Source organism: Oncorhynchus mykiss, chromosome 25 (assembly GCF_013265735.2).
Source record: "Oncorhynchus mykiss isolate Arlee chromosome 25, USDA_OmykA_1.1, whole genome shotgun sequence".
Lineage (NCBI taxonomy): Eukaryota > Metazoa > Chordata > Actinopteri > Salmoniformes > Salmonidae > Oncorhynchus > Oncorhynchus mykiss.
In genome coordinates, this window is record NC_048589.1 from 14,992,457 (window position 1) to 15,017,440 (window position 24,984).

Sequence of the window (24,984 nt, forward strand, 5' to 3'; positions counted from 1 at the left end):
CCCTCTCTCTCCACCCTGTCTCTCTTCTGCCTCTCCTCCACTCTCTTTCCACCCTGTCTCTCTTCTGCCTCTCCTCCACTCTCTTTCCCTCTCTCTCCACCCTGTCTCTCTTCTGCCTCTCCTCCACTCTCTTTCCCTCTCTCTCCACCCTGTCTCTCTTCTGCCTCTCCTCCACTCTTTCTGCTACAATGAGAGGATCCTATTCAGTGTTGCATACAGATCTATTTGAACCCCTGCTGCTTGTGTGTGTGTAGGTGGACGTGGGGGTGGTACACTTCACACCGCTGGCTCAGCCCCAGATCCAGCAGCCCTTTAAGCTGGTGGAGAAAGTAGTCAGGAACGTCTTCCAGTTCCGGAGGAAGCGCTGCCGCAAAGGAATCCAGTAAGCAATATTTCTACCTCCTCCCACTTCACACACTCCAGGTTCTCTCTCTTTGTTACGTTCCACATTAAGGGAACTCTGTTCATCCTTGACCAGCTCTATACAAAGCCGCTCATGGCTCTCTCACTCCTCCTCTCCCCTGCCGCCCCCATTCCTGTGAGGAGGCCCAGAGAACAAAAGAGAGCAGCAGTTCTGAGTCATTGGGGTGTCATAGGAAGACGAGGCATGATAAATGATGTACCTGCAGGGGGCGAAGTGACAGCTTGTGAATTAGCTCTCTGATGCTGAGCAAGCATCTGTACTGAGGATGTGGCTGTTTGGCTGTTCTGTATGCTAACTGTGAAAACCCGTGGCGTTGGTGAGGGCATCTGGGGCTATGTCTAGTCTATAGTCTGAGAACTGAGTAGAGTTATTTCCATCTACAGTACGGTCCAATGGATTCTTTACTGATTTTATTTTTTTACACCCGTGTCTGCATATTTAATCATAATAATTGTTTATTTGTGGCAGCATTTAGTTTGATTTAAATGAACTTGTCTGGTTGTAAACTCAGCAGATTCCTTCTAGACCTGACTGTACCTATGAGTGACCGTGATGCCACCTGAGACTATATGTGTTATTTTCCCAGAATGCTGTTCCCGGAGGCGCAACGGCCGGAGCTGGCGGAGGTAATGATGCGTGAGGCGGACGTGGACCCCACCCTGCGCCCCACGGAGCTCTCCATCCCTGACTTCAGAGCCCTGGCGGATGCCTACAGCCACCTCTGCTCTGAGAACCAGGGTCTCCTCACCTACGACTTCAGAGAGGAACTCCGACTCAAACACCTTAACAGACGCCCGGGCAGCAGCTCTAATGGTACTCAGCAGCCCGTCTGACAGAGGCGCTTAAAGGGCGGAGTGGAAGGAACGCCTAATAGTCTCCGTTAGTGACGAGAGAGACAACGCACTGCTCTTAGCGCTGACATTTCCACCTGGCACACGCATGCATTTTTAAACGCCATTTCACTGTAGTCCCGGAGGCGCTGGATGAGACCGTGAATCTTAGATGGGATAGAAGAGAGGGACTGTGATGGAAACAACAGGGGAGAACTGAACACTGGGCTGTGGCGGGAGAGGGAGAGACTATGGGCCTCGGTCCAAACTGGAACAGCTAACACACATACTAATCTAGAGCTCAGGCACTCGTCCAGTTGTAAAGAAAGAATAGTGTGTGTGAAATTACCAGATTTGTGGTAATCTTTATGTAGGTTCTTATATTTTACATATCTCAACTCTGATTCACATTCGGAGAGTGGAGTCACAGCCAGGGTCAGCCTAGAGCAATTAGGGTTACATGCCTTGCTCAAGGGCACAGCGGCAGATTTTCACCTTGTCGGATCGGCAACTCAAACTAGCGACCTTTCGGTTACCAACACTCTAGGCTACCTGGCGCTTCAAGCTCTCGTATATTATACCCTGGTTCTTACCTCGTCCTCTGGGAGATGGAGTCCGGAAACATTTTCAGGACGATTTAGAGAATGAGAACATGTTGACGTTATTCAGGCCATTCCACCTCCCTCTCACTAACTGGAGAGGAGGGGCATGCTGTTGGAAAGTTGTCAGCTCTTGGTGAGGCTATTCAAATCCTAAAAAGTGAGGACTCTGTGTGCCTTGTTATAAATAAAACACTGGCCATCCGTGATGATAGTACAATAATGTTTCATTCATTTGTTTGTGCTGCACAATCCTCAGATGTGTACAAATAAAAATCCTGCCAATTTTTTTTTTGCACGTTTCTTCCTCCAACTCTATCCTGCTTCTGTCAATGACCTATTAATTATTATGTATCGTTGGCCCAATGTAGAGGACAAGGAGTCTTCATTTTTCTTTCAGCTCAACAAGGGATGGAGCTGAAACGAGCGTTCAATGAGATGAGCTTAAAGGCAGACTGAGGCAGCTTTGAAATGAAACAAGCGCTCTCGCAGATAACGTTTATTTATAAAACAGTTCCATAAGAAAAGGGGCTTTTCACATTCATTGGTCCGCAAGCGTTAAAGTGGAGTCGAGGGCAAACAGTAGCTTCAAGATGCAACGGCTAAAAAATAAAGTACCTTTACAAAAATATACCCAAACTACTTGTGGTACTGTATTTATTGCAAATGACAGCCGTATCTACCTGTAGAAATGTCAAGTATGTGTAAGAATATAAAAGATTCAAATTAACTTACAGTACAGCTATTCTGGAAAAATATGTACACAAGTACATAGAAAAGAAACGTATGGGAGCTGCAAACAGGGCAAGTTGACAACGCATGGTTTCAATTAAATCATGCAGTTTTATTTGACAACGCCTGTACACACTGGAAGCTAGCTTTAGGAGGACGACAACCATACTCATTCAATACACTGAAAATAAATCTAATTGGGCGAAAAAAAAACATTCTTCAATTCAAGCCTTAACCCCATTTATTTTGCAGATCAATAAATAAACATTGCTTAAAAACAAACACAAATCCCATGATGTTTCAAATATAGGCAAACAGTGTACTTTAGTGCACAAAATACAGAAAGGCAGAGTCGCAATAAAATCTGTCCATTCAATCCCGTTGATTCAGATGAAGGGCTTTGTTCAGTCTATTGATAAAGCATCACAGACTTAAGCTTAGAAACGTAAGCTTCATTGAACATATGCAACATTTACCCAGAATGCAGTCTTCGCTAACACGGGAACATTCCCTTTAAAAAGTTCAATCACGTAACGCTGAACTTCCGTCGATACGGATTGAACTAGAGCCCTAACTCCTACAGAAAGTCCCGAGTTAAAGTGAAGCTTTTAGGGTGAATCTCAAGTGGCATCCTCATCTCCTTTCCTCTGACTGATGAGAGCAAAGTCTATCCATCAAAATTATACTCACCCCTCCTATATCAAGGAGACGAGGGGAGGAAGCCAATTGAGATGGCCCCTTAGAGAAGGGGAGAGTGAGGCATATACAGTAGAGCGCTGGGTGGAGGCGGAGCTACGTTGTGCATCAGTGCTCGGCAGATTCATTGCCGTCATTATCAGGGACAGAGTCACCTCGTCTCTCTCTAGGGGGGAAACCAACTCATCTGTCCTTTTACACCTGTGCATAGCTAAGCAGGTGGGATCTGCCTTGGTCGTTCCACGTAATGCGTCCCTTTGATATTTTCAGTCGAAATTGTGCACCAATATTGAATTTTAAAAGCCTGTTGTATGAAATGAAGTGCTCAACTTGGAACATTCAATAAATATGCATTTTGATGTGTACCATATACGACTTCTAGAAAGATGTTAACCTACTACATTTCTCCAAGTTTCACCACCATTGTAAAAGCCCTACTTATTTTTGTTGCTTTGACAGTCATTTCTGAAGAGGATTCATTTAATGCGATTAGTGATTCATTTACGTCTGTCCCTCATTTTAAGATCGACCCTGTTACTTGAAGTGAACTCTCATTTTAACATGGTGAAACTAGTCCTTTTTAAATACAGTACCAGTCAAAGGTTCTACACAAAGAAACACCTAATAGACAAATACAAGTTTAAAAGCAGGTGAGCTAGTTGTACTATTTTGTGCCATTTTCTGGTGATTTGTGGTGGAAAACTGAGTGGGTCGAGCATAACACATTCAACGTGTTACTCAGACAGGCTAGAAGCTTGCATTAAATTGTCCCTCCCTGTTGCACACAGCATGCTTCCATTTCCCCAGTCACAAGGGGATTTATGTCTGATTTAAGATGAAATCCTCAACCCTGTTACTATATTTGGCACTTACTATACATTGTACATTGTAGAACATGTGCTCTTCATGACAATTTTAAAATTAGGTGAAATAAACCCCCCCACCACCAAGTTATCCTACTCAAAAGGACAAATTTCATGGAACGACCAGCTTACTGTACGCACTCACAGGAACACAGTTTAACTTCAGAGCTGAGGCACAACAGAACCCTGTGATACCCTGGGACAGGACAGAACCGGGATTGCCCATGCCCCGAGGCAGGGAGCAGGGGCTGGGCAGAGGTTTGGTCCTTCTTCCTCTCCTTGTGTCCATCCCTGACCCTACGAGGCGTTGGGGGCACTGCCAGTGTATGTGGTGTCTGAGGAGTCCGTAGGGTCGTAGAAACAGTCTTCGTTAACCACGGAGGTGAGGCTCTGCACACTGAACTCTCTCTCCAGTAGAGCGTTGAGGTCCATCGTTGCCACGTCTGTCTGGCTGTCCAGGGAACGGCTGTGTTCCCCCAGGCTATGCCGCAGGCTGCTGCTGCCTTTCCTCTTCACGGGGCAGATGTGGCCCTGAACCAGTTTGGGCGGGCTCTCCGGGGTGTCCACCTCCGCTCCCTCTGGCTGCACGCGGGGAGCCGGCGCCCGGGAGGACGCTGCTTCCTCCGACAGCCTCAGACTGAGAAACTGGGCCTCAATGGCGCTCGTCGGGGAGCTCCCTTGCCCCTCCTGCCGCCCCCCAGACTCACTGAACTCATCATCGTCCTCATCACTCAAGATGTCTGACTCCTTCACAGAGCTAGAGACAGAGGAGCGCTGGCTACCCAGGGAGCCCTGGGACCAGGCCTGTCGGGTGGGCAGTGTCTTCGGCTGTGTGGGACCGTTGGCTGGGGGAGCGCCAGAGGAGCTGTGGGTGCCGCTGCTCAGGCTGCCCTCGTCAGAGTCAGGCTGGCCAGGTTTCAGTGTGCTGGTTGGTGAGGGGAGATCCAGCAGGGGCTGCTTACACAGCCAGGAGGCTCTGGTCGAACCTGGTGGGGGATGGAGGGGGGAGAATGAGAGAACTGCTAACTGAGCAATAAACTCACTCATATCTGGACAATGAGGGCTTATAATCTTTAAGTCAAGGTCATATAATTTAAAGTTATACAACGTGTGGGTCTAATCCCGAATGCTGATTGGCTAAAACCGCATTCCAGCCAGTGTCTCTTTCAGAAGTTACAACTGGCTAAATCTATGACTTTAAAATGCCTATTTACTCTGTTTCATCTGACTGCGCAATCCAAAGTCTAGATGCTATAAAAAGCATCTAGACATTATCACATTTCTTTCAGACTAACATTTAGTTTTCAACTGCAGAGATTTGTATAGACCTTGCTGTCTGTCTCTCCGACATTTGCAACATTATTTCAATATTCAAATTCTGTCTCTAGCTGAACGACTGGGTCGCGTCTCTGGCAACAGAACCGATAACACAAATGGCTTGGGTAGCAACCCTAGATTTGTGTTGGAACTATATCTTGTGGAACGATGAAATAGTATGATGAATTTATTCAAAGTAACTTTTTTAATGAAAATATGTCAATCAATATTTGAATATGTTGGTGATGATGCCCTGGAAGCCGGTATTTGGAGGATATATTGGCACAGTTTTCCAGCCCTAGACTAAACACCTGTGCCAATATATCCTCCAAACACCGGCTTTGAGGGCATCATCACTTAAATAGAAATCAAAGCAGTGATTTTTTTGGAACAGGGTAGGGATGGGACTCACCTATCCTGGCAGAGGAGGGCAGGGTGCTGCGTAGAGGCGTGAGGCGCTCCTTACACCCCCTCTCGGCCGGGCGCATGTTCCGCCTGACGTTTTCCCGGAGGATGGAGCGGATAACCTTGATAATGTTGACTTTGCACTCTGGGACACTGGGAAGGAGACAGCGGAAATCTTGATATACCATACGCTGATAGAAAGGGGCTAATTAAAAGAGTCTACAGTAGGGGGGGGGGGGGGTAGTCCTGCTGGGGATCATTTCCCCCTGACACTCAATGGACCACAGATTGGCTAGAGAGTCCATGCACATCGTTGACCTTGTAGAAAGCAGTCAAGGATGAGAGCTATAGATCAATAGTCTCCAGTCAGAACTGCTGCTCTCTCTTACCTGCTACACAGTTGGAAGACAGTCTCTGGCCTTCCCTCCAGTTCAGACTTGGTATGTATCAGCTCCCAGATGCAGGTCGTCTCCGTTCCTAGGAGGAAGGGATTGGAGAAGTTCAAAAGACTGTGATCTCTTCTATAGTTAATGAGAGCCACGATGGTATGTGCATGTTTGTGTGTCTTGCTCTCTTACCTGTAGTGTTGCCTAGTCGGACCTGCAGTGCAGAGAGCGGGATGAGCCAGCGGAACTTGAAGGGGTCTAGGTCTCCATGGGAGTGCGCCAAGCGAGGGGCGGTCTGCACGCACACACACACACGAGAGAGATGTTAGGCACTATTGACATCAAAGGCATATGAAAGCAGGGGTGAAGGTAAATTTCTTATCAGCACGGGACATGCAAGTGCTCGCACAATGTAGTGTTTTTTTATAGCCTAGGTGTAATCATAGAATTCCATATAGAGTCCCCATTCATTTAATATCTGATGTTTGTGGGCCTAGTAGCCTGGGCCTAGTAAAGATTTGTCATATCATTTTAACATGCAATGCCTTTTAACATAGGCGGTGTGTGGGTTTCATGTTCAGGAAGCACATTTTCACCATAAAAATTCACCTTTTAAACAAAGCATTTCATGCATCCTGGCATTTGCAGACGTATGTAAGATATCACATTAGGAATAGTAGGCTGATTGGATAGTCATAATTTAGGCTAATAATATACACAGTGTACAAAACATTAGGAACACCTTCCACCTTCTTAAAAATGTCATGGCATGGACTCGACAAGGTGTCGAAAGTATTCCACGGGGATTATGGTTGAATATTGTCCTGGTATTTTTCAAATGTTCCATCCTGAGAATAAATCACTTTTCTCCTGGGTAACCTGGTATTTTCCGTCAAAACCAGATGTGTCATTCAAAAGCCTTATAAAGCATATAAATAGTCGTGTCTGGATTTCATTTGAGCTTTGATCGAAAATCAAGCCTGATGTGCCCTACATTAAATAAATTTCATGGGCCCAAGCCAGAAAACACATATGATGTAGGCTACTGGACATTACACACAACAGAAAAACAGAAAAGCCCTTAGATGTAGCTAGCTGTATGCTCTTTTGGGTAACTAAATGAAACTAGCTCCAGTAGGCTAATCTTTTTGAGTGTGAATTGTATTACTGTACTGCATTATAATGGACAGGAATTACACACATCTTTCAAACCACACGGCCTACAAAGTTACAAGTATAGGCTAGCAAATGCCATTTTTATTTTTTAAATATAATAAGTCCTATTTGTATAATTAGTAGACAGACATTTACACATTTAATAACATTAGGGGAATATTATGATGGGAATATTATGAATAATATAATGATCTATTGTTGCTTAATTCAAAGATTAAAGATTAAATTGTTATGGGTCTGAATAAATAACTGCTATAGTCTACCGCCATCGCGTGTTCGCTCGTCTTTCAAGCTACCAGTGAGTTCGATTGGCTGCTGCATTTAACATTTAGCAAACAAGAGCTTGAGTCCCTCTTTGAATAGTCTAATGGTATAAGAAATTATATGAAAAATAAAAGTCTGGTCTAGCTTTTCCTGCATGGGACTCCAAGAGCTAAGGAGCGTTTTTTAAGGAGAGAGGCCAGTGGAGCAAAGGTGCTTGCTTATTGCGCAAGAGACAGAGGCTACAAGTTAGAAGCGCATTATGCATATCCCATAATTCATTAGCTAAGTATAAGGCTAATATTGCATTTAATTTATTGCCTGAAAGAGGTAGGACATCTAAATATTGGACTACATGTCAATCTAGAACAGGATTATCTATTTTGGATGTCATTTGAATGGAGTTGATGGAGAAAGACAGAGTGCTGATTTAAAGCAACAATATTGGAGTGATAGGCTCTTTTAAAGCTCTGCAGCTGCAATTTAAAAAAATCTTTACCATTAAAAAACAAGGTGACCCGCTAAAGCCAGATGGAGATGGGTAAATTAGACACTCATTCGGTCTTTATATTACTGTAGCAAATGTAGGCCTTTCTGTCACAAGAAAAAGTTACCATGAGATGATAGGTCTATATGCATTGTGAACTGTGCTCCAGACTGAGATGGGCTGTCTGTCCCCACCCTGAGCGTTGATGATTTATCATGCCGAGGCCGTAGAGAAGCCAGGTTTAGACACGGCATATCATTTAACAGTTCCATTTCATGCCACGCTGATCATATAAATCATTTATTTTAAATTTACCGGTTTCTCTCAGTTATTTATCCTGAGAAAATGGAGTCGTTTTGGGCCATTAATCCTGGTAAATCTCGGTAACCGGGTTCCCGCCATTCAACCCTAAGAAGGATGCTGGCCCATGTTGACTCCAATGCTTCCCACAGTTGTGTTAAATTGGCTGGTAGTAAATCTCTACTTCGATTAGCTAGTTCCATCTCATCCCACAGATTCTCAATTGGATTGAGATCTGTTGACTGGACAGGCCAATGCAGGAAGCTGAATTCACTGTCATGTTCGTGGAACCATTCCTGTACAATCCTAGCCTTCTGGCATACGGCATTATCCTGCTGATGGATACACTGCTGCCATGAAGCGATGCACCTGATTGGCAATGATGTTCAGATATCTTGTGCCATTCAAACGTTGCTCCACTTTTATCAAGGGGCCCAATATGTGCCAAGAAAACACATCACACCATCACCAGCCTGCAATGTTGACAAGGCATTATGGATACATGTACTCGTGGTTTTCTCCATCACCTAGTCCTCCCATCAGCGTGTGTCCGCAGGAACCAGGATTAATCAGACCAGGCAATGTTTTTCCAATTCTCCAGGTGTCCAGTGTTTTCATTCCTTAGCCACTGCAACTGCAGTTTTTTGCTGAAAGAAGTGCAACTCTAAGGTCATCGGCTGCCATACCCCATTTTTGTCAAGGTACGACGAGTTGTGCATTCTTTTATGGGTATTTGGGCACCAATGTTGTACTGGACTGTCAGTTGAACAACTGTAGCCCGTCTGTGCACAATGTGCGTCAGCCTCCTTTGTCCTCTTTCATCAATGACCCGTTTTCGACCACGGGCCTGTTGTTGGCTGGATGTCCTTTGGGTTGTGGATGATTCTTGATACACACGGGAAACTGTTGAGTGTGAAAAACCCAGCAGCATTGCAGTTCTTGACACACAAACCGGTGCGCCTGGCACCTACTACCATACCCAGTTCAAATGGCACTTCAATATGTTTGCCTTGCCCCTTCACCATCTGAATGGCACACATCCATGTCTAAACAGTCTCAAGGCTTAAAAATCCTTCTTTAACCTGTCCCCTTCATCTACACTGATTTGAAGTGGATTTAACAAGTGACATCAGATGAAAGCTATGATCCCTTGTTGGATTCACCAGGTCAGTTTATGTTCCTAATGTTTTGTACACGCCGTGTAATTGCAAGAAATACTGTTCAATGCCGTGCCTAGTGGTGTAGAGTAGGCCTAGGTTATATCAGATACATTTTTTCTCCTTATGTAGCTTAAAAAATAAGGTTCATGAAATCAATAACTTGCTAACATCAGATAGCATTCATATATTAACCATTTCTGAGACTCACTTAGACAATTAATTTGATGATACAGCAGTAGCAATACAAGAATATAACATCTATAGAAGAGACAGAAATGCTTGTGGGGGAGGAGTTGCTGTATATATTCAGAGCCATTTCCTTGTAATGCTTAGAGAAGATCTTATGTCAAGTGTTATGGTTGCAGGTTTACCTGGCACATCTAAAGCCTTTTCTTTAGGGGTGTTGCTATAGGCCACCAAGTGCTAACAATCAGTATCTAAATAATATGTGTGAGAAATGCTTGATAGTGTACAGTTGAAGTCGGAAGTTTACATACACCTTTGCCAAATACATTTAAACTCAGTTTTTCACAATTCCTGACATTTAATCCTAGTAAAAATTCCCTGTCTTAGGTCAGTTAGGATCACCACTTTATTTTAAGAATGTGAAATGTCAGAATAATAGTAGAGAGAATTATTTATTTCAGCTTTTATTTCTTTCATTACATTCCCAGTGGGTCAGAAGTTTACATACACCCAATTAGTATTTGGTAGCATTGCCTTTAAATTGTTTAACTTGGGTCAAACGTTTCACGTAGCCTTCCACAAGCTTCCCACAATAAGTTGGGTGAATTTTGTCCCATCCCTCCTGACAGAGCTGGTGTAACTGAGTCAGGTTTGTAGGCCTCCTTGCTCGACACACGCTTTTTCAGTTCTGCCCACATATTTTCTATATGATTGAGGTCAGGGCTTTGTGAAGGCCACTCCAAAACCTTGACTTTGTTTTCCTTAAGCCATTTTGCCACAACTTTGGAAGTATGCTTGGGGTCATTGTCCATTTGGAAGACCCATTTGCGACCAAGCTTTAACTTCCTGACTGATGTCTTGAGATGTTGCTTCAATATATCCACATAATTTTCCTCCCTCATGATGCCATATATTTTGTGAAGTGCACCGGGCCCTCCTGCAGCAAAGCACCCCCACAACATGCTGCCACCCCGTGCTTCACGGATGGGATGGTGTTCTTCGGCTTGCAAGCCTCCCCCTTTTTCCTACAAACATAACGATCATTACGGCCAAACAGTTCTATTTTTGTTTCATCAGACCACAGGCCATTTCTCCAAAAAGTATGATCTTTGTCCCCAAGTACAGTTGCAAACCATAGTCTGGCTTTTTATTGGTGGTTTCGGAGCAGTGGCTTCTACCTTGCTGATTGGCCTTTCAGGTTATGTCGATATAGGACTCGTTTTACTGTGGATAGAGATACTTTTGTACCCGTTTCCTCCAGCATCTTCACAAGGTCCCTTGCTGTTGTTCTGGGATTGATTTGCACTTTTCACACCAAAGTACGTTAATCTCTAGGAGACAGAATGCGTCTTCTTCCTGAGCGGTATGACGGCTGCGAGGTCCCATGGTGTTTGTACAGATGAGCGTGGTACCTTCAGGCATTTGGAAATTGCTCCCAAGAATGAACCAGACTTGGAGGTATACCATTTCTTTTGATTTTCCCATGATGTCAAGCAAAGTTTGAAGGTAGTTTGAAGGTAGGCTTTGAAATACATCCACAAGTACACCTCCAATTGACTCAAATTATGTAAATTCGCCTATCAGAAGCTTCTAAAGCCATGACATCCTTTTCTGGAATTTTCCAAGCTGTTTAAAGGCACAGTCAACTTAGTGTATGTAAACTTCTGACTCACTGGAACTGTGATACAGTGAATTATAAGTGAAATAATCTGTCTGTAAACAATTGTTGGAAAAAGTACTTGTGTCATGCACAAAATAGATGTCCTAACCGACTTGCCAAAACTATAGTTTGTTAACAAGAACTTTGTGGAGTGGTTGAAAAATGAGTTTTAATGACTCCAACCTAAGTGTATGTAAACTTCCGATTTCAACTGTATATGATGTAAACAGAGAGGTCTACTTTCTTGGGGACCTGAATATTGACTGGTTTTCATCAAGCTGTCCGCTCAAGAGGAAGCTTCTTACTGTAATCAGTGCCTGGAATCTGGTTCAGGTTATTAATCAACCTACCATGGTGTTTACAAACACTACAGAAACAAGATCATCCACATGTATCAATCTCATTTTTACTAATTCTGTAGAACTTTGTTCTAAAGCTGTATCCGTACCCATTGGATGCAGTGATCACAATATAGTGGCTATATGCAGGAAAGCCAAAGTTCCAACAGCTGGGCCTAAAATGGTGTAGAAGAGATCATACAAAAGATTTTGCTGTGACTCTTATGTGGATGATGTTAAAAATATTTGTTGTTCTGATGTGATTAATGAGGAGCATCCAGACACTGCACTTGATGAAATTGCTTCTTCTAATTATTGATAAACATGCACCTGTTGAGAAACTAACTATTAGAACTGTTGGGGCTCCATGGATTGAGGAGGAGTTGAAAGAGATGGGGCAAACGGAGTGGCTAATAAGTCTGGCTGCACATCTGACTGGCTGACTTACTGCAAATTGAGAAATTATGTGACTAAACTCAACAAAAAGAAGAAACTGTACTATGAAGCCAAGATCAATGATATGAAGAATGATGGGGAAAAAAACTTGTCAGAAAGACAAATTCAACTCCATCTTTCATCAAATCAGATGGCTTATTCATCACAAAACCATTTGATGTTAGCAATTATTTTAATGATTATTTCATTGGCAAAGTGGGCAAACTTAGGCAGGAAATGCCAACAACGAACAGTGAGCAATTGTATTCATTCATAAAAAACAAATCATGAAAGAAAAGCATTGCAAATTATAATTTCGTAAAGTTAGTGTGGGAGAGGTGGAAAATGTATTGTTATCGATCAATAATGACAAACCTCCTGGCATTGACAACTTAGATGGAAAGCAACTGAGGATGGTAGCTGACTCTATAGCCACTCCTATCTGTCATATTTTTTATCTGAACCTAGAGGAAGTCTTTGTCCTCAGGCCTGTAGGGAAGCCAAAGTAATTCCGCTACCCAAGAGCGGTAAAGCAGCCTTTACTGGTTCTAACAGAAGACCTATAAGCTTCCTGCCTGCTCTTAGCAAACTGTTGGAAAAAAATGTGTTTGACCAAATAGAATGCTATTTCTCTGTAAACAAATTAACAACAGACTTTAAGCGTGCTTATAGAGAAGGGCACTCAACATGTACTGCACTGACACAAATGACTGATGATTGGTTGAAATAAATTGATAATAAGATTGTGGGAGCTGTACTGTTAGACTTCAGTGCAGCATTTGATATTATTGACCATAACCTGTTGTTGAAAAAAGTTCTATGTTATGGCTTTTCAACCTCTGCCATATAGTTGATTCAGAGCTATCTATCTAATATAACTCAAAGGGTTTTCTTTAATGGCAGCTTCTCTAATGTCAAACATGTAAAGTAGGGTGTACTGCAGGGCAGCTCTCTAAGCCCTCTACTCTACTCTCAATTAAGTTGAGAATTTTGATAACTAAAAGACAGACCGAAATTTTTTCATTGTCATCTCTACAGCAATAGCCATTAGCTTTCCAAACAGTTTATCCGCGATTGTATTTTCAAATATTGCAATATGCCTGGCTGGGTCTCTCTGCTTTTCACCGACAGTCACAAATCAACAATCATTTATTTGGTATTTGCAGCGGAAGCTCCCCAAAATGCGGGCCCTTCCAACTGTAGGCTATGCAATTGTTTTTAAGCTAATGATCCTATTTTGAATGGTTGTATTTATTCCTGTTTAGATAGGACACAAGATTAGGCCTAAGCTAATTTGGCATTATCATTTTGAAAATGTAATTCTTTACTTTAGGGAAAACTTTATGGACACGCCGTCTATGCCTTTTAATGTGGCAGAAACACAACCAGTCATGAAGTTTTCATCTGATTGTCAAACAATCACTTCAAAAGGGGGCTTCTGTAGGCTACCCGTGAACGCTCATCCGCTCAGAAAATATTCCCAGTATCCAACCCCAACACTGTGCACCTGCCATTTGATGAATGGAAAGAGACCTCTGTTATAAAACACCTACATGTACTGTAATGACAATATCTGAATGTCATTAGGCCTACACTTGTAGCCTGATTTGCGTCCATGTGCACCTCAGTGTCGGGCCACTCATCTCTGCCTTTGCAAAATGTAAGTATTCTGGTCAAACCATAAATCAATTTGGAGCGTATACCACCCAGCTTCAAGTCAGTTCGCTCCTTTTCCATGCGGCTGACATGCCGTAATGTTAAATAATAGTGTAATGATCTATAGTTTTTGGACATGTGGTATTAATTATGATAGGGTGACGTTTAACCGCTACGGCGTACCCCCTCTATTTATTTTGCCGAGGTGCCATACCGGCTAACCTTCACCCCTGTATAAAAGTAAATGAAAGCGATAGAGAGAGAGGACTCACCATCTTCTTCTTGAGCTTGTTGCTCTCCCTATAGACGAGTATTACCGCCTTCTTGAACACTGAAGAGAAACGACATGAACACTGAGGATGAACACAACTTTGGGAATGTACACGGGGAAATCCATCCCCTCAGAAGCGATCTGAATTTACAACATATTGGCACTATATCCATAAAGCCCCAAATCATACTGGTGTAACAGGGTTAATCAGTACCATTAATATTCAGGTGGATATACAATACATGTATCTAAAAGATAGTCATTAAATGTGTGTTGGGTTTACATGCGTTTGTCTAAAGCCAGTGGACTCAGCATTTCAAATGGAATTTGATCAGAGTCCAGGCAGACAGACTGCCAACCGCCTCTGGCAGGGGCCAGGCAATCTCTTTCCCATAATGCTGCAGTAGCAGTACAGTGTCTCTCCAACTCACCAAACACGGTCAGGTCGGGGTCCTTTCTCATGCGGCCCAGCGAGACATGGGGGTTGAGCCAGACGACAGAGGAATGCATGAGGAATTCTCCCATGGAAAGCTCTGTGACCTGGGAGAGAGAAGAGCCATTGACCACAGTGTGTGAGGGACATACTAAGTACTGTATCTGTACAGGGAATGAGGCTTCGGCTAGCTCGACCAAGTGCTATCTATGTGGGGTGTATGTTGAGTATCTATAGGAGGAAGTATCTACAGGGGAACTTAGCTATTTCCAACCAGTTTCTGGAAGAGACGTATCACCAAGAACCCTTGAATAGACTGAATTGACCTTGACGGTTATGCAGCAAACGTAGGCTGTGCTGGTTTTAGCCTAAGTACGTGTCCAGATTAAAGATATGAGTGAGTGTGATGAAAGCTGCTGTAACAGAGGCAGAGGGTATAGCAGCAGGGTACAGTATAGCTACCTCCTTCTCAGGGCCACTCTGCTCTGCCACCAGCTGGTCAAACACAGAGCCATAGTCCTCATAGATCTTCTGCATCTCATTGATGTGGCTGGCCACCTTCTCCATGGCCTTCAGGGCCTCTGGGGATACAGGAGAGGAGAGGGAGGGGTTATTGTGTGTGTGTGTGTGTGTGTGTGTGTGTGTGTGTGTGTGTGTGTGTGTGTGTGTGTGTGTATCTTCAATGTACCTGTGAGGTGGTAGTGCTCCTCGCTGTCTGTGTCAGTAAGGGACACTAGCTCTCGAAGAAGTAGAGGGTATTTCAACACTCTCTGGACTGGTTTGATCAGGTAGGACTCCAGGGTGGACGAGTGCTGCTTCGTTGGGTTCCTCGCATCCAGAAACTCCTTAAAGGCCAGGTCAGTCTTCACTGTAGACAACAGACAAACAGACTTACTTTACCAAGCCCTGTACATGTCAGTACTTTTAATCACATCTCTCATACTGCAGCAAGCTTGGAGGACTGTGCTTGGTGGTGCTAGCATTAGACCTACCATGGTATCTTGGTGCAATAATACTTGTCCACAGGGGGGCAGTATAGGCTACTTCTCACCCTAGCATGACCACTGAAGTAAAATGGCAACGCTGCATGTATGTACAGTGCATTCAGAAAGTATTCAGACCCCTTGACTTTTTCCACATTTTGTTACGTTACGTCTAAAATGGATTATATATTTTTTTTCTTCATCAATCTACACACAATACCCCATAATGACAAAGCAACAAAAGGTTTTTAGAAATGTTAGCAAATGTATTAAAAATAAAAAACAGATGCCTTACTTACATGAGTATTCAGACCCTTTGCGATGAGACTTGAAATTGAGCTCAGGTGCACCCTGTTCCTACAACTTGGAGTCTACCCATGGTAAATTCAGTTGATTGGACATGATTTGGAAAGGCACTCACCTGTCTATATAAGGTCCCACAGTTGACAGTGCATGTCAGAGCAAAAACTAAGCCATGAGGTCAAAGGAATTATCTGTAGAGCTCCGAGACAGGATTGTGCCGAGACAGCTATGGGGAAGGGTACCAAAAAATGTCTTAAATGGAAGAAGTTTGGAACCACCAAGACTCTTCCTAGAGCTAGCTGCCAGTCCAAACTGAGCAATCGGGGGTGAAGGGCGTTGATCAGGGAGGTGACCAAGAACCCGATGGTCAGTCTGACAGAGCTCCAGAGTTCCTCTGTGGAGATGGGAGAACCTTCCAGAAGGACAACCCTCTCTGCAGCACTCCACCAATCAGGCCTTTATGATAGAGTGGCCTGAAAAGGCACAACAGCCTGCTTGGAGTTTGCCTAAAGGCACCTAAAGATTCTCAGACCATGAGAACCAAGATTCTCTGGTCTGATGAAACCAAGATTGAACTCTATGGCCTGAATGCCAAGCGTCACGTCTGGAGGAAATCTGGCACCATCCCTACAGTGAAGCATGGTGGTAGCCACATCATGCTGTGAGGATTTTTTTCAGTGGTAGGGACTGGGAGACTATTCAGGATCGATGAACGGAGCAAAGTACAGAGAGATCCTTGATGAAAACCAGTTTCAGAGCGGGGCGAAAGTTCACCTTACAACAGGACAACGACCCTAAGCACGCAGCCAAGACAACGAAGGAGTGACTTCAGGACAAGTCTCTGAATTTCCCTGTGGCCCAGCCAGAGCTCAGACTTGAACCCCATCGAACATATCTGGAGAGACCTGAAAATAGCTGTGTAGCGATGCTCCCCATCCAACCTGACAGAGCTTGAGAGGATCTTCAGAGAACAATGGGAGAAACTCCCTCAATATAGGTGTGCCAAGCTTGTAGCGTCATACCCAAGAAGACTGGAGGCTGTAATTGCTGCCAAAGGTGCTTCAACAAAGTACTGAGTAAAGGGTCTGAATACTGACGTGCATGTGATATTTCAGTTTATTACTTTTAATGCATTTGCAAACATTCCTAAAAACCTGTTTTTGCTTTGTCATTATGGGGTATTGTGTGTAGATTGATGAGGGGGGAAAAACGATTGCATCTATATTAGAATACGGCTGTAACGTAACAAAATGTGGAAAAATTCAAGGGGTCTGAATACTTTTCAAATGCACTGTAGATACTGTAAAACATGGTGTCGACATGAGCCTGCCACTCCACTCAAAACACCGTTTCAGTGATTTTCATTCACAGTGTATAGAGTGGAGAGATGCTAATATTGGGTGCTGTGTGGTCTAGCACCGTAACACATTGAAAGACTTTCTGGAGGTCAGGTGTTGACATTCCTCGCCACCTCGCTGTTCGTCTCACTATGTGTGGAAGGATTGAGATGCCATTAGAGTATTCATTATAGCACTCTGAGCCACAGACAGACATCCGCATTGACACTTCACACAGTAATTGGCAGGCAATTAACGAGTAAACGCAAAGTGTGTGTGCAGCGAGAACCCAGGGAGAACGAGAACGCGTAATTACTAGAACCGCTGACAGACACCCACGGATTCTCTGTGAGTGCCCGCATTCAGCTGTGCTGAGTTCCACTGTGCTAGGCTGTGCTGTGTACTGCTGGCCTGTGCTGTGTGTTGTACTATACTGTGCTGCAGAGTTCTGCTCTAATGCACTGCTCCCCTGTAACAGTAGTGCTGTAGTGATGTATCATGTTTACTCTGCTGTTTCCTACTCCAGTTCATTCTGATTCATCAGAGACTGTTGTGGAAAAGGCCAAACCACTTGCCAGATTCTCCCTGTGCCATTAAAACTCAATTTCGGTACCTGCTTCAAGGAATGCCGCACAGAATCTTGTAATGGGAGGAATTTAAGAGGCACAAGGGTGCAATTTCCCCACTCTGTTTAATTCATTCTGCACTGGGCAGTGTGCCCAAAATGGAGGAGGCCAACGTCATAGAAATAAATTCAGTTCAACGTTTATATTCAATCATATACACAGGGCCGCTCAAAATTACTAGCAGTCCTCGTCAGCGTTTAATAGTCTCTCTCTCATTATAGACCAGCTTCAGCTGTGCAGCGCAATGGGGGAGACTTCAGCTAGCCTAGGCACTTTCACAGTTTTACAGTGGGAAGCCTTTCACAGTTGAATTGATATGAAAGACAACGTAGGGAGTCCAGATTGATAGAGTTAAGACAAGGAGAGAGGAGGTTGAAGTGGAATTGCATCACATCACTTTTACCAAGCGAGTAGCTCCTCTCAGAGACATTTTACCGGAGTTCCTTGTTGATCCTGGACCATAGGAGCCCAGTCAACCATGTTATTTACATGGGGATGGTGGGGATGATTTCATGGAGGTACAAGTGGGTAGAGCGTAGGGTAGAGGGGAGACCCGTACCTCTCTCCAGGACTTTCTGGACCTTGATGTGGTTGGCACAGAAACCGCTGTAGAGCTTGAAGTGATCAGCGTAGTACAGGAAGGATCCACCCAGAGAGAAGAGAAGCTTCTGGAATCACAGAGAGAGAGAGAGAGAGACAGAGACAGCCAAGAGAGAGAGAGAGAAAGAGAGAGACGGAGGGAGAGTGTGAAGGAGAGAGGGATGGGAGAGAACATTTGAAGTCGTGACCTGACCACGCTCACCTGCCTCCCATGGGACAGTGTTTAAAATCCCCCAGGCCCCACCCCCTCTAACCTCTGAGTCCAGTGCTCTTTGATTTGGAGATACAATTCTTCAAGTCAACATCACAAAATCAATAGGCCACACACGTTGCCTTGTCGATGCAGTAAATCAACCATGCGTGAACCTGTGACATCTCTTCAATAATGAATATCCCAAGGTGTGACAGAACATCATAGCTAACTGGTTAATAAGCCTGTGAGTATGCGGTTTCATGTCAAGTGTGATTACTGCAAGAGATGTTTGGCAGAGGCAGCTGTAACATAAGGGGCACGTGTGTGTGTACTCCAAACTACCGTACCTTAAACTGCTCAGGGGTCTCCAGGGTTCGGAAGTCAGGTGAAGAGGCGATCCTCTCCTCCAGTGTCTGCAGGAACACCCGCTGGAAGTCCAGCATCTCTGGCAGGCTGCCAAACAGACTATCCATCTGAATGAAAGGAGAGACAGGAGCCTGGTCAAAGACCTAACAGCAGGCAGTCACTCGTTCACCTCCACCTCAAATGTCCCACGTGTGAGAGGCACTTAGGAACAGCCTCTCTTTCCTTCCACCTCTAATACAATCTCCCACTCCCTGGCTCTCCCACACCTTCATTAAAAGATATTCAGGGTGTCTTGCTCTCTCCTCCGCTGTGTACCTAGACACGTCGGAGTGTCCATAAACGGTGGTTTAATCAGCCCCCCTCCCCAGTGTGTATCGATGGATCTCTCCTGTGAGAGCGTCGTCCTGAGACTGAGGTTAGCCTCAGTTTACATCAATGTCCCTAGCTCAGTGGGACTTAAGCTACACATCAGCATTCTCCAGCCATATAGCCTTGTGGGCTCACAGGGAGGGACAGTCACACAAGGACTAATCCCAACCTGAGAGAAGAGTCAATTGTGTATCGAACAATGGAAGACAACAATGCAATTGGAGATATAAACAGAATCCTGCGCACGCTTTCTAATATGTGGGCCTATGTCAGAAAGGGACTAAATAAGAAGAGGTTGTGAGAGTTCATTACTAGAGGTCATTCAACCTCACCACCACTCCAATCTAATAAACTATCCATCTTCATCATGAACCAACCTCATAAAATTCTCCATCTCTATTACCTCCCCCGTCCTCCCCTCCACCCATCCCACCAACCAACTCCTCTACCTCATCCAGAGATCCTTTACTCCCAAGTGGCACAGCGGTCTAAGGCACTGCAATTGCAGTGCTAGAGGTGTCACTACAGACCCTGGTTCAATCCCGGGCTGTATCACAACCGTCCCTGATCGGGAGTCCCATAAGGCGACGCACAATTAGCCCAGTGTCGTCCGGCTTAGGGTTTGGCCGGGGGTGTAAATAAGAATTTGTTCCTAACTGACTTGCCTAGTTAACTAAAGGTTCAATATTATTATTATTATTAAATACCTCATCCAGAGTGAGGAAGGTCTCATTCTGCAAGGGCTTCAGGTAGATCTCAAAGAGGCAACTCAGGTCCTGTAGGAAGACAAGACAGACAAGAGGTGGGTTAGTGAATCCGACAACACCAATGCCACTCTCATGACACATACAGTACATCATCAGTGCATCATAGGGTGGTATCAGTATCAACAGTTACTCCAACCGCCCAAAACTACTCCGTTATCTTTCCCTTCATCTTCCTCTCTGTCTTTCTCCCTCCCTGTGTTTTAATGGGGCTGCGGCCCATCAGGGCGTCACTGGAGATATACTCATTAGGCTGATTTACGGCCTCCGCCGCCCAGCCAACGCAGCACATCACAGACAGATGGTTTCAGCCGCAGCAGAGGACGTTGGGAAGGCATTCCCTCCCGCCTACAAATCCCCCACCCACCGCTCGGAGAGATAGAGTGATTGAGAGGGAGAGCGATAGGGTAGAGAGAGAGAGAGAAAGATAGGGTAGAGAGAGAGAGCGAGAGATAGCGTAGAGACTAGAGAGAGAGATCATGAGAAAACAAAAATGATAATTAGTTGACACATTAGAAAGAATTAACAAAACGGAGCAAACTATGAATAGAAGGACTATAATGGAATGCTATTTGGCCCTAAAAAGAGAGTACACAGTGAAAGAATTCCTGACCACTGTGATCGACGCAAAATTAAGGAAAGCTTTGACTATGTACAGACTCAGCATGAGCATAGCCTTGCTATTGTGAATGGCCGCCATAGCCGGTCTTCTCTTGAGAGCCAGGTCTGCCTATGTGCACACTGCCCACAAAACCGAGCTGCACTTCCTAACCTCCTGCCAAATGTATGACCAGAGAGAGATATTTCCCTTAGATACCACAGACCCACAAAGAATTTGAAAACAAATCCAATCTTGATAAACTCCCATATATTTTTGGTGAAGTATCACAGTGTGCCACCACAGCAGCAAGATTTGTGACCTGTTGCCACAAGAAAAGGACAACCAGAGGAGCACAAACACCATTGTAAATACAACCCATATTTATCGGTTTATTTACTTTCCCTTTAATACTTCAACTATTTTCACATTGTTACAACACTGTTCAAATAATATAACATTTGAAATGTCTATATTCGTAAAAAGAAATAGTGAGTGTAATGTTCATTTTTGATTGTTAAATTCCCTTGTTTATTTCCTATTTCACTTGCTTTGGCAATGTAAACATGTTTCCTATGCCAATAAAGCCCTTTGAATTTAATTGAAATGTTATTGAAAGGGTAGAGACACGAGCTATAGGGTAGAGAGAGAGAGAGAGAGAGAGCTAACCACTTCTGCGAAAATTGAAAAAAACTAAACAAACATGAAGAATTACCTATCCAAAATGGAGATATGGGTAAACAGCTTCTCTAATCTTTGTGGCCCTATAACAAAGAACAAACATCAAAACCATATACATGATCAAATACAAATCTGCGAATCAACTATTAAAGACTACCAGAACCCACTGGATTCTCCAATTATCTTGAATGAACTACAGGACAAAATAAAAACCCTCCAACCCAAAAAGGCCTGTGGTGTTGATGGTATCCTCAATTCAATTATAAAATATACAGACAACAAATTCCAATTGGCTATACTAAAACTCTTTAACATCATCCTTAGCTCTGGCATCTTCCCTGATATTTGGAACCAAGGACTGATCACCCCAATCCACAAAAGTGGAGACAAATTTGACCCCAATAACTATCGTGGGATATGCGTCAACAGCAACCTTTGGACAATTCTCTGCATTATTATTAACAGCAGACTCGTACATTTCCTCAGTGAAAACAATGTGAAAACAATTATAAAATCCATGTACACAAACAACAGGTGTCAAAACACACACACATTTCTTCCCACCGTGGGGTGAGACAGGGATGCAGCTTAAGCCCCACCCTCTTCAACATATATATCAACGAATTGGCGAGGGCACTAGAACAGTCTGCAGCACCCGGCCTCACCCTACTAGAATCTGAAGTCAAATGTCTACTGTTTGCTGATAATCTGGTGCTTCTGTCCCCAATCAAGGATGGCTTACAGCAACACCTAGATCTTCTGCACAGATTCTGCCAGACCTGGGCCCTGACAGACCTGGGCCCTGACAATAAATCTCAGTAAGACCAAAATAATGGTGCTCCAAAAAAGGTCCAGTCGCCAGGACCACAAATACAAATTCCATCTAGACACTGTTGCCCTAGAGCACACAAAAAACTATACATAACTTAGCCTAAACATCAGCGCCACAGGTAAAGTCCACAAAGCTGTGAACGATCTGAGAGACAAGAAGGGCCTTCTATACCATCAAAAGGAAAATAAAATTCGACATACCAATTAGGATCTGGCTAAAAATACTTGAATCAGTTATAGAACCCATTGCCATTTATGGTTGTGAGGTCTGGGGTTCGCTCACCAACCAAGACTTCACAAAATGGGACAAACACCAAATTGAGACTCTGCATGCAGAATTCTGCAAAAATATCCTCTGTGTACGTAAAACACCAAATAATGCATGCAGAGCAGAATGGGTAACCAGTGAAGAAGGGCAACCAGTGAAGAACAAACACCACTGTAAATACAACCCATATTTATGTTTATTTATTTTCTCTTTTGTACTTTAACCATTTGCATGTCGTTACAACACAGTATATATACATAACATGACATTTGTAATGTCTTTATTCTTTTGGAACTTCTGTGAGTGTAATGTTTACTGTTCACTTTGATTGTTTATTTCACTTTTGTATATTATCTACTTCACTTGCTTTGGCAATGTTAACATATGCCAATAAAGCCTTGAATTGAGAAAGAGGGGTTAGAGAGAGAGAGAGTATAGAGAGAAGAGAGAAGAGAGAAGAGAGAGAAGAGAGAAGAGAGAAGAGAGAGAAGAGAGAGAAGAGAGAGAAGAGAGAGAAGAGAGAGAAGAGAGAGAAGAGAGAGAAGAGAGAGAAGAGAGAGGAGAGAGGAGAGAGGAGAGAGGAGAGAGGAGAGAGGAGAGAGGAGAGAGGAGAGAGGAGAGAGGAGAGAGGAGAGAGGAGAGAGGAGAGAGGAGAGAGGAGAGAGGAGAGAGGAGAGAGGAGAGAGGAGAGAGGAGAGAGAAGAGAGAAGAGAGAAGAGAGAAGAGAGTAGAGAGTAGAGAGTAGAGAGTAGAGAGTAGAGAGTAGAGAGAAGAGAGAAGAGAGTAGAGAGAGAGAGAGAGAGAGATAGAGATAGAGAGATAGAGAGATAGAGAGAGAGATAGAAAAAGAGAGGGTTGTAGGACAATCAGCCGACTGACACAAATGAAGACAGACGAGGTGGAGATCATGAGAGGAGGTCCTTAATGTACTCTGAGAAAAGGGGTGAGATGGAAAGTTGAGCTGTACACGGCCTCTGAATGATGAGCCTATGTACTGTAGAGCATAATGAAACAGGCTAGTGCTGTGCGGTAGGTAGGGCTTCTTTGTTACTCCCCATGACACCACAGAAATAGATCATGTCTTATTACTCTTCAGTGGCTTTGCTTTCCTATGCCCTGTCTCTTTATCCTGGCTCAACTAAATAAACTGAATTGGGAAATTGGCCATTATCTTCAAGAACTATAAAAAAGAATGACCTTGACGTAGGACTTCTCTGTGTCCACCAGCTCCTGGATGACCTTGCTGAGCCTCTCGGTGGAGCTCATGTGTCGGGGGCAGGTTCTGAGCAGGGTGGGCTCAGCCCCTGGGTTCGGGGGATCTTTGTGGCCCTCCATCAGGCCCCCGGAGCCCTCTTGGAAGGTGTGGTACAGCGTCTCCACGCTCTGCAGGGGGCGATAGAGAAACAGAGTGGTTAGGGACCACAGGAGAACAGTAACATGTAGGCACAAAGCGTATTAGGATCACAAGGACTTTTGTTAATACATCAATCATAAAACAATATCCCCATCAATCAGCACAGTAATACGGTATCAGACAGAGCTGTCATCGGCTCCTGTAGCTCTATGTTTCCAGTACTCACAGGCTGCTCTCCACTGCAGAGGAGCTGCCAACATGCCCTGCAAAACCTCTACTCAGACCTATCGCTATTGAGGTAGTTGGCCGATATACCACGGCTAAGGGCATCCAGGCACTCCGCATTGTGTCATGCAAAAGGACAGCTCTTAGCCGTGGTATAATGGTCATATAACACACACAAACACACACACGCACACCCTGGGCCTTATTGCTTAATTATAGCATGGTTACTCAGGAGGGTGCCAAAGCAGCTTCCATTCTAATCTGTAGAGAGGACAGAACTAGGCAGCACTGTGGGAGCAGCATGGCTATGGCAGGGGTCTTGGGGCAGGGGGCTGGTGGCTCAGGCCCCCACTGAGGGGAATGGGATTCAGGCTAGGAGTAGGCTAGGCTTGGCTGGCCTCTAGACATGACCACCCAGCCAGCAGCTCTGGGTCTCCGCGTGAGCTAGGATAATTACAGAGACTAAGCTGACCCACTGTGTTAACACACTGAAGGCTATACACTGTAGATACACAAAAGAACAGACGCAGGGCAAGCATCGGCATCCACACACACAAGCTCAAGCACACACACTGAATGTAGTGAATATGTTTCACCCACACACTAACACAGACCAAAGCTTCTCCATATTGCAGCTGAAAAGGCTATGAGACTTGGATAGGATAACTTGTTGACATATTAATCAGATACCCTGCGGCAGCTTCAGAGGCAAACTAGCCTCACACAGACAGATAACGTTCGTTTCTGATGCCACACACACACAGAAGGATTCTCCCATTCTCGCAGCATGACCTTTCAGCAACTTAATAGGGGTGACCTGTGAGAACGACTAGGGGGGGGGGGTATGACTCAGAAGTCTCCCTGTCTCACA

The 24,984-nt window shown here is 44.3% G+C and overlaps 2 protein-coding genes across 11 annotated transcripts in view; one reads left to right on the plus strand and one right to left on the minus strand.

Annotated features, from left to right (window-relative positions):
- tfb1m (transcription factor B1, mitochondrial) overlaps positions 1 to 2,142 on the plus strand; it is a 47,030-nt gene extending 44,888 nt beyond the window's left edge. For all 4 annotated transcript variants that reach the window (XM_036962817.1, XM_036962815.1, XM_036962814.1 and 1 more), the window contains exons 7-8: positions 255 to 382; positions 1,011 to 2,142. In XM_036962817.1, the coding sequence (XP_036818712.1) occupies positions 255 to 382; positions 1,011 to 1,257 (375 nt within the window). In that variant the 3' untranslated portion in view covers positions 1,258 to 2,142. The remainder of the gene's footprint in view (positions 1 to 254; positions 383 to 1,010) is intronic.
- Positions 2,143 to 2,761: 619 nt separating this feature from the next.
- Positions 2,762 to 24,984, minus strand: part of LOC110505403 (T-lymphoma invasion and metastasis-inducing protein 2) — a 103,404-nt gene continuing 81,181 nt past the window's right edge. For all 7 annotated transcript variants that reach the window (XM_036962806.1, XM_036962805.1, XM_036962808.1 and 4 more), the window contains 12 exons: positions 23,732 to 23,917; positions 20,100 to 20,168; positions 19,005 to 19,130; positions 18,424 to 18,532; positions 15,304 to 15,483; positions 15,078 to 15,196; positions 14,614 to 14,722; positions 14,184 to 14,242; positions 6,445 to 6,547; positions 6,256 to 6,343; positions 5,874 to 6,019; positions 2,762 to 5,130 (listed from right to left, as the gene is read on the minus strand). In XM_036962806.1, the coding sequence (XP_036818701.1) occupies positions 4,442 to 5,130; positions 5,874 to 6,019; positions 6,256 to 6,343; positions 6,445 to 6,547; positions 14,184 to 14,242; positions 14,614 to 14,722; positions 15,078 to 15,196; positions 15,304 to 15,483; positions 18,424 to 18,532; positions 19,005 to 19,130; positions 20,100 to 20,168; positions 23,732 to 23,917 (1,983 nt within the window). In that variant the 3' untranslated portion in view covers positions 2,762 to 4,441. The remainder of the gene's footprint in view (positions 5,131 to 5,873; positions 6,020 to 6,255; positions 6,344 to 6,444; positions 6,548 to 14,183; positions 14,243 to 14,613; positions 14,723 to 15,077; positions 15,197 to 15,303; positions 15,484 to 18,423; positions 18,533 to 19,004; positions 19,131 to 20,099; positions 20,169 to 23,731; positions 23,918 to 24,984) is intronic.